This window comes from Solanum verrucosum, unplaced genomic scaffold (assembly GCF_900185275.1).
Source record: "Solanum verrucosum unplaced genomic scaffold, falcon-dt-bn FXZP01000255.1, whole genome shotgun sequence".
Taxonomy (NCBI): Eukaryota; Viridiplantae; Streptophyta; class Magnoliopsida; order Solanales; family Solanaceae; genus Solanum; species Solanum verrucosum.
Window position 1 is genome coordinate 876,704 of NW_026020006.1, and position 10,390 is coordinate 887,093.

General features: G+C 32.2%; 2 protein-coding genes across 2 annotated transcripts; one reads left to right on the forward strand and one right to left on the reverse strand.

Moving 5' to 3' along the window:
• Positions 1-245: 245 nt before the first annotated feature.
• LOC125819424 (putative late blight resistance protein homolog R1C-3) lies at positions 246-5,100 on the forward strand. Its single transcript, XM_049498855.1, is given in 2 exon segments — positions 246-382; positions 1,420-5,100. Coding segments are annotated over 2 exon segments (3,738 nt in total). The 5' UTR covers positions 246-325.
• A 515-nt stretch (positions 5,101-5,615) lies between these two features.
• LOC125819633 (amino acid transporter AVT1I-like) lies at positions 5,616-8,028 on the reverse strand. The gene is made up of 3 exons (XM_049499094.1): positions 7,900-8,028; positions 6,638-7,245; positions 5,616-6,122 (listed from the first exon to the last, which is right to left on the reverse strand). Exons 1-3 carry the CDS (start codon positions 8,015-8,017, stop codon positions 5,616-5,618), a joined length of 1,233 nt encoding a protein of 410 aa, XP_049355051.1. The 5' UTR covers positions 8,018-8,028.
• Positions 8,029-10,390: the final 2,362 nt, after the last annotated feature.

Genomic DNA, 10,390 nt, shown 5'->3' on the forward strand with positions numbered 1-10,390 from the left:
TGACGAAAATTGATGGCAAGGGCATTTTTGAGCCAAACTACAAATGAAGGATATTTTTATTCATTTCACATAGTTTAAGAACATTTTTGACCCTTTTCCGAAAAAATATATTCTTAAAAGACAAAGGACCAAATAGGAACCCCACCTAGTGAGACATTATTAGTGGGCTTATCTTTAACACCTTTACAACTCACAACTGGAAAAGAAAAGATTCTAATTTCACCTTTGATTTTCCTTCATTCTTAGTTTGATGTAAATTGTTTCTCTTGAGAAGTTGAAAGGAAGGATTTTTTTTTTTAAAACTACTTTGGCTTGATTAGTGAGAATGGAAAGAGGAAAAGAAAATGAAGGGCAAACAAAAGGGGAAGATAACAAATCATTGGTATGTTGTTTATAATATTTAATTTTTTTTTTCATTCACATAATTAATGTTTCTTGTAAGTATGTTTGTTGCTTTGTGTAACTTAGATGGTGAATATAATCTTTATAACCTATAAGAATCGATGATTTAATCTCTCTGGTATAAGTTAAACTCTATGTACTAAATCATCTGCTATGGTTGATAAATGTAAGGGAAAGAATATAATCTTAGATCATGAGAATCGGGCCTTGGTGGCCTAAGTACAACATGTTTGGAATGGCTTAAGAATAGGGGTGACAAATGGGCGGGTTGAAAATGGGTCAACATAAAATGGGTAATAATTCAACCCGCCCATATTTGATATAGGTAAAAATGGATTAAATAAGAAATGGGTTGGGTAAAATACTAGTTTACCCATATTTACTCATATTTTCATGAGTAAATAGTACTCTACTTAAGAATTCAACATGGAGAAAATATTTTAGTCTTTTTTTAGATGAGAATGCTTCATTTAGTTTTATTGTATCATAAAAGTAAAAAAAAAAAAAACCTATAATTTTTCAATATAAAATAAAATTATGTAATAACAAGGGGAAAACATTTTTAGTTTCAAAGTAAATGAATATTTGCAGTTTAGGACTAAAACATGCTTAATGCACTTTAAGCAATGTCAATACTAATACATAATTTGCTTATTTTATCCTATGTATTTATTATCCAATATAAAATTAAACAAATAAAAAAATATAATTATAAGTAACAAAAGAGAGGTACATTTAAAATATATATTTTTAAAGGGCGAAAGACTTCAACTTTTCAATTATAGTGAAAAATAATTAGTTCGAACATAAAAAGCAAGACTTTGTCCTCTTCACTTGTAACAGTTGCTTGTTATAATGCAAGAGTAAAAATTAGAGTCAACAATCAAAACATGCCTGAGCTATCATGTTTTGGCGAGTTTCACAACTCAACTATATCAGTCGTTTCCTTTTTCTATCTAAACTAAATCACCATCTATGTATTAACATAATTTGAAACAACATTTGCTCTTTTGGCAGGTGTCATCCCGCGTTGTACTTGGCGAGGACATTGTCAATCTTCTTGATTTCATAGAGAGATTAAATAGTGGGCGTGTTCAAACTTCTCTTTACATGTTTCAAATTAAAGAGTTGACATTGAAGCTGACGTTTTTGTCCGCATTTTGTCATCTTTATTACTCTTTCTTTTTGGAAAGCTGTAATGACGAAATGTCAAATGAGATTCATGATTTGGTTCAGTCACTGTTTCATCCAAGTGGAGTAGACATGCGGGTTAGTGTAAAGTATCATTTCCTCTGGAAGAATATCAGAAGTTATATTAGCTCATATAGCTATGCTGAACCAAGTCGTGTAACCACCATGACCGAGGATCGTTTCGTTGAACTTTTAGATGCCATCCTCAAGTGTTGTTCTGCGTTGAATTTCCCATCATTTGAGCTTCTTCAGAATGTATTTGGCAATTTAAGAGATTTCCATAGGTTGAAAGTAAATGGTTGTGTTGAGTATGAGACAATCGAATATGTCTTACCTCGTCTTCAACTCATGGCTCTGAGAGTAGTAAACATCTGCTATTTTACTCTTGTGGATGAAACAGCTGTCTCTCTAGTTGACTCCAAGCTAGCTAATCTACTTTTGGAGGTTATTCCTGTTGAACTGGAGGTTATGCACATATGTTGTACAAATTTGAAAGGTTCAAACTCGGTAGAAGTTGGACGTTTCATCAAGCAGCTCCTAGAAGCCTCTCCGGACATTCTTAGAGAATCTCTGATTCATCTACAAGAGCACATGGTTATTAATGTTGTTACTCCTAGCGCTTCTACGTGTAACATTCATGTCATGATAGAGTTCCTATTGATTATTCTTACTGATGTGCTCAAGGACGTTATTCATCATGACAAATTGTTTGTTCTCTTGGCACGTGTTATAGAACTTACCAAGGAGGTATTCGTTCTTGTTTGCAACATAGAAGAGAATATGAATGAAGCAAGTGATGCAAACCTAAACTTCATGGAAAATATTGAACTCCTCAAGAAAGATCTCAAGAATGATTTCTTAAAAGCCCGTGCAGACTCGTCTCAGCTCTGCTTCCCCATGAGTGATGGACCTCTCTTCATGACTCTTCTACTCACAAACTTGAATGACTTGGCCAATTCCAATTCTTCCTCAGTTGCTTTTATAAAAAAAGAAATTAAGCAGCTGAAAGAAGACCTGGAAATTATAAGATCGTTCTTCGGGTATGTTGAGCAAGAGTTGCATAGAGATCTTTGGACTCGTATTCTAGATGTGGCATATGAGGCGGAACATGCCATTAACTCAATTCTTGCCCGAGATCATGGTCTATTGCATCTTATCTTCATACTTCCTGACACCGTAGAAAAGATCAAGCTTGTGAAAAGAGAGGTACAAGAGAAGATCCCCAAGAGCAGAGGTATTATTGTTAGAAACGCTCCCAACAAGCCGGTTGAAAGAAACTCATCGAGTACAGTTGGTAAAATAATTGTAGGTTTTGAGGAGGAGACAAAGTGGATGATTAGGACGCTCACCAGCGGACCAGCTGAGATAGATGTCATTTCCATAGTCGGCATGCCAGGGCTTGGAAAAACTACTTTGGCTTACAGAGTGTATAATCATAAGTCCATTGTTGATCATTTCGATGTTTGTGCTTGGTGCACAGTCGACCAGGAACGTAATGAGAAAAAGTTGTTGCAGAAAATTTTCAATCAAGTTGTAGGTTTTAAAGAAAGATTCAGTGAGAATGACATAGATGAAGACGTTGCTGATAATCTGCGGAAAAAACTGTGTGGACAGCGGTACCTTATTGTCTTGGATGACATGTGGGATACTGCAACATTGGATGAGCTAACAAGACCTTTTCCTGAATTTCGGAAAGGAAGCAGAGTGATTTTAACAAGTCGGAAAAAGGAAGTTGCTTTGCATGGAAAATGCCACAGTGATCCTCTTTATCTTCGATTGCTAAGATCAGAAGAAAGTTGGGAGTTATTAGAGAAAAAGGTATTCGGAGAAGAACGTTGCCCTGATGAACTAAAGGATGTCGGAAAAATGATAGCCCGAAAATGTGATGGGCTTCTTTTGGTACTTGATCTAATCGGTGGAGTCATTTCAAGGAAGGAAAAGAAAGAGGTTTTGTGGCTTGAAGTTCTCAATAATTTGAGTTCCTTTATTTTTCAGGATGAAGAGGAAGTTGTGAAGGTTATACAATTAAGTTATGACCATTTGTCAGATCACGTAAAGCCGTGTTTGGTTTACCTTGCAAGTTATCCAAAGGACAAGGATATTAGGATCTCTGCGTTGAAATATTTTTGGATTGGTCAAGGACTTGAGATGAAAAGTGCAGAAGAAGTAGTGAATGAGTTAATTTCCAGTAGCTTGGTAATACCTTTCGATAATTCTATTTGCAAAATTCATGATCTTGTGCATGACTTTTGTTATATAAAATCTAGAAAGGAAAAGTTGTTTGACTTCATAGGAGGTTCAAACGCTCCGTCTTCTTCTTCTGGTATGATGGCACGAGGAATTACCATTCAAAGTCTCTTTCATTTGGATGAAAATTTTGTGGTGTTTAATCCAGAAAAGAAGAATCCTTATGTTAAACACCTCCTCACTCTGACGGTCTATGAGAATTGTCTTCCCCACAAGAGTCACCTAAAACACTTGAGGCTTCTTAAAAGTTTGAATTTGTACGGCGTACCATTGACAGATTCTTTGCTGAATGAAATCGGTATGCTCATTCATTTGAAGTACTTACTCATTCAGACGAAGGCAAAAGCTCTCCCTTCGTCATTTTCAAACCTCTGCAATCTAGAAACTCTGGTGGTGAATAACGTGGAGGGATCATGCATGGTACTATCGCCTTGTTTTTGGAGCCTTGCAAAGCTACGAGATGTGTGGATGGAGTGTTGTGCTGTCTTTGATCCGGACATCAACGAACCAATTGTGTTAGATGAGGATTTAAGGTTAGAAAATTTGAAAACATTATATGAGCTCTACCTTCCCGGTTCATAAGACACGGAGGATTTTTTCAAAAGGTTTCCTAATCTGCAAAACCTTGTAGTCAGTATCAAAAAACTACCAGATTGTTCAGCAGAGAAGATTTGTTTTCCAAGATTGGATGTCCTTAACGAACTTGAACTACTCCATTTATCTACTTTTTCTAGGTATTCATTCCATGAATATACACACGGCTTCCCTTCGAGCTTGAAGAAAATGATGTTGTGTGGGCTTGCTCTGACATCCGATTCATTGTCAAGAATTGCTAGACTACCCAACCTTCAAAAACTAAGTCTAGAATACACAATCATCGAGGAAGGGAAAGAATGGAACATGGAAGATGTCACTTTCCAGAATCTCAAATCTCTAAAATTGTTGGATGTGAAATTTTCTAAATGGAACATGGAAGATGTCACTTTCCAGAATCTCAAATCTCTAAAATTGAAAGAATTGAAATTTTCTGAATGGCAGGTTGATGCAGAGAAATCCTTTCCCGTGCTCGAGAAACTATATATAAGAAGTTGTTATAAGCTTATGGAGATCCCAGACAGTTTTGGAGATATTGCGTCATTAGAGCTTATCAAAGTATGGGACTGCCCTCAGCTTAAAGAGTCAATCTTCAATATTAAGGAATATGTTGAAGAAATGACTGGACAAGACAAGCTTGAGGTAGACTTCTACACAATTCATTAACTTCTTTGTGGACTAGTATGTACTGTAGTTTTTATTTTAGATATATAGGTTTATAACGTTATTTTGTTGTTATTACGGTTTTTTTTTTTTTTTTTTTTTAATTTATGTTTTGTAATGCTTCCTTTCTTCTGTATGTTTGTTGATAGTAAAGTCACAAAATTATTGATTGTCACATTAAAGTAATTGAACTTTACCCAATATAACGGTGAAGTCACTAGGCTTTGAATTTAACTTGTTTAGCAGAAAATAGAAGTTATGCAAATTGATTCCCCAATTGAATTTGTGCACACAATGTTTGATTGGTTTGGGAATATTTGGTTTAAAATATTTATTGATATTTCTCAAAAAAAAAAAGTGGGGTCAAGTTGAGTGGTTTGAGCTACAAATAATTATTTAGCCCATCTTGACTCAACTCATTATAGTCCAAATAAACTTAGGACAAGATTGAGCAACAACCCATTGATTTAGTCCGTTCTGACTCATCCAAAGTATGTCCAAACCGTTCTTTCGTCACCCTACACATGACTAATAATGCTTTTCAAAGAAGTGTCAGTTCCAAATATGGCAACTGAAGAACCAAAAACCAAAATCATACCAATAAACATAACTTCCAAATATGAAGGCTTCTTGATTTTGAGGTAGCATAGGCATGGTAACAATATCGACACGGTAACGCCCAAAAGTGCGCCCGTAAATGTCATGACATATCCAAAAAATGGAACGGTTAACGCCACAATGACCGTGCTGATGACCAAAAATGTTCTGATGAAGTAGCTCACGATAAATTTACTCTTTCGTAAAGGTAATTCATCTTCAATAGCCGTTGCAATTGGAGAGATGACAAGAGCATACTTTGTTATTGAATTAACAAGTGTCGTATATATTGCAATTTTTGAACTAATTTTCCCAGTAGGGAGATTTAATGTTATTTGTGACATTAAATTTTGTCCATACATTAAGTACCCCATAGTTGCCATTGATCCATAGGTTATGGTGCTTAATATAAAGCACACAAATAAAACCTGCATGACAAGAAGAAAAAAAAAAGATTTAAGTTATATATACGCGTTGATAAGTAAAATATGTTTATAATTATTAGTGTAATATGACATGTAGCAAAGGTATTTATCATTTATTATAAGTTGCCAACTTTTATATATATATATATATATATAAAAGTTGGCAACTTATAATAAATGATAAATACTTTGCTACAAAGACTTTTTCTTTCTTTAAGCTTCATATTCAATCAAATATTTATATGGGGTAAAAATCGAACAAATGTGTGAACCAATTAAAGGGTGACACATGGAAGATAGAACAGACCAGATGTGACTCAATAACAGTACTAAACATCATACATCTTTCTTAAAATGTGCCACGGGAGAAACCTCCATCTCATTTGATGACATACTTTTATATAATTTTAATCAGTCGTCTCAAAAGAAATGTCATCCATCTTTCTATAACAAAAAAACAACATAACTTTAAATTTCCTTTTACACCCTTAATGAAACAATAGACAACCACAAATCACCTTGGGAAATTGGCTCCTATCCTTCATGGAATTGCATATTGTTGGGAAAATAGCATGACCACAATAACAAAATGTATACATACTTATAGCACTTATCGATCCATCCCATCTCCAAATCACACCTTTTTCTTCAAATTCAATACCATCAATTGCACCAACCCAAAATATTGAAAAAACCAAAACAATTGAAGCCAAAACTCCACCAATAGAAACATAAGCCAATAAACCTAAACTTTTTAACCATGTTGTTGGCAATATTATAATAGCAACTAATAAAACCAAAACTTCCGTTCCAACAATTTTAACACAACCAACATGAATTTTTGCATTTGGGAATAATTTTTGCAAATTGTCACCTTCTAATATGAGGAATTCAATTGCAACAAAGTATAGTTCAAGATATAAGAAAACTGATATCAAGATTCTTCCTTTGTTATCAAAAGTAAATTCACCAATATCAGGATATGTCTTAATTGATGGTGAAACACTCATGCATTTTTGCAAAAGTAATCCTGTGTAACAACATATAATTGCTACCAAAAAAAGTAGCATCAAACATAACAATCCTCCTTGTGAAAGTGCATAGGGTACTGATATTATTCCAATACCTATATGAAAGAAGAAAAAAAGAGTTCTAAGTTTTATGTATCGAGTTACTGAATATTTATATAGTCAGGTCACTTATAAGGTGATTACTGATAAATTTATCTATGTGATCATAAGCATAGGTAAGATGATAGAAATAATAATAAGTGACTTGTTATAACATGTTGACCAATACTAATAACGTAAAAAAATGTTTACAATGTCGGTGCATATAACTTCAATTAAAGTACTATACAACAACATATTCAGTGAAATTCCATAAGTGGGGTCTGCAGAGGGTATTTGGAGTATATACACAGCCTTATCCCTACCCTATGACGATATAGAGGTTGTTTCTGATAGACCCTCGACTCAAGTAAAGCATAACAAAACAAGAAAGAAAAGAGTATACCAGTAGCACCAACAAATAATACAATAACCGAAACAAAGGAAATAATAGGTAAAACTAACCAGTACAAGAAAGTAGGTAGAAAAAATACTAATACCACTGACAAGGGAAACTGGACAGCACGACTTCTTACTAACCTTTTATCATAATTCTTGATTTTCATATCTTTTTATCTTGGATCATATCTTCGATAAGCTAAATGATAATGACTTATTTCTACTTTTGGATGTGTCTTGAAAACAACAACAAAAAATAATGAGATGTTTACCTGATAATGCATTAATACCATTGAAACATGTTCTAAAGAAAGAGGTTCCTTTACTAGGCTCCATAATTTGTGGAATCTGATTTTGAGTCTCAATTTTCTCCACACTATGGGATTCCATATTTTTTGAGTGCCAAAATTAACATCAAAATGCTAGTTTATATATATGGGTTTTGGCAAATTTGTCTAGAATAAAAATATTCTATCTTATATGTTTTTAGTTATTAATTCAAATTAAAACTCAATAACTAAAAAGCTAGAGTTTAAGAGATACAGTGATGGCGTTCTGCTTTTTACCTAGAGAGGGGCATTCAACCCCTATTTCATCATATTCTTCTATATGAAATGTTGATATGGATCGAAAAAGGATAATTCAAATAAGGCTATTATTGGAAGATTTTTTTTTTTTATCGAATAGACTAGCACAAGTAAAAAAAGATTGAATAATTTATTAATTTAATCAAGAAGCGGAACATACACTATATTAAAAATGATCTTTGACGGTAATTTATTAATGGTAATAGCTTAATCGTTGTTAAATATGTATTTTTAGAAGCAATTAACATTCTTTGTAAATATTTCTAAAGCTTATAGCGACATTGGATCTAATGACTACTAATTAATATTAATAAAAAACATTATCACTCTTTGTTAAATGTGTATATTTATTATCACTATTTTTATTCCTATTATTTAGGAAGACAATGTTCTTCTAATTCTAGGATACCTTTTAATCTCTTTTATTATTTTCTTCTCTTTTTTTTTTCATTAGGTAATTTTCTATCAATTGTTTTAACTATTCGACTTTTGTATTGAAACATTTAAATCTAATATGTAAATAATAGTTATCTATGTTTTTCATTAAAATAATAACTCAATTTGCACATGCATACACTTACTACTATAATTTTAAAAAATAGTTTGCATCCATTAAAAATGTCCTTTAGAATCAAACCTCATTTATACTGAATTAAAGTCTCCATTTATATGGGATTTTTTTTTGTTAATTTTGGAATATATCAATTCACACGTTTTTGCACGAATCTTTATTATAATGAGTATATTATAGTACTACAATACTAAACTTTTAATAATAAACAAGAATGGATTTTATCTAGTACAAAAATAAAAATATTCTTTTTCATCAAGCAATTTGTTGGACATGAAACTTAACTCTGGCTCTTCCTCTGTATTAAGCAACGTTAATTGGATATGAAATTTTATTGCTTTAGCGGTTTCGGTAATAGTTTAGATTTTTTCTATTATCAGATTATTGATTCTTAACGGTTTGAGGTATTTTTTTAACAGATTAATTAACCAATAACCCGATCGAAAATTACAATAAATTATATTTATACCATTCGATATATAAAGTTCTTAACTTAGAGTTTATTTTCATATTTTATTTCTAATTGTCTCAATCTCTTGATTACTCTACAATGTGTGTTTATACTTTTGAGAAAGATGCAAAATTTGTCAAGTCATGTGCAATTGTGCATAGTTCATTTGGTTTGTTACCTTGTTTATAAGTGATTTTCATTGATTTTTTTTTGTCAAATCTAAACGGTTAAACCAATAACCGATAAACTGATACCTGATAAGTTAATACTTGATGATTCTATAATATTTTAGCATATCTACAAATCGATAAATTAAACTTTAAAATCAAATCTATCGATACTCATCGCAGATTAATCAACCTGTGGTGCTAAATGTCGAAAAAATGTCGATTCAAAAGCAACAATAGACGCAAAAGGGGCAACAAGTCACAAGCCATCTTTACACACTAAAAGTTTAACTTTTTATCACATTAATATTTTTCTATCTCATTCCAATCCTCTTCTCTATTTACATTGAGAATATTATCCTTAAAATATTTTAAATTTTTATATGAATCTACTTTTTTTGCTATTCTTAATTAATATTGGAATATAGGAAAAAATCATTTCGCAAATTCAACGAGCAAGGTTTTTTGACATGAGGGAAATTTTCCTAGTGTTTTTCATAAAGTTCCACTTCTTCCTTTTTATATAATAATTTGTAGGGAATGCAAATTTTTCCTTTGACTATAATGTCTTACTATAGGATTGATTTGGTGGACATTTTTTTGTTTTTGTTTTTTTTATCGGTGTCCGATATATGATTAATTGATTCGATCCGCGTAAGATTTTCATTTCAAGAAGGTAATGAATTGATTTTGTATTATATATTATATAGGATACATTGTAATTTGTATCATGTAAGATGTGTATATCTACTTGTTCAACGTTATACAAGTTTAAATATCTATTTATGCATATCTAAACTTGGAGATTATAAATATGAGCCAAAATCAAGTATGTATTATGCATGGCTTCTTAAAATGTGAATCCAAAAGTATGATTTTGGAGAATGGAAAATCCACATATAGATTCTTTGTGCACTTATTTTCAAGAATCAACAAATGGACAAAGAATAATCCAAAATCTCTATTTTTTTCTCCCAACGTGAAGGA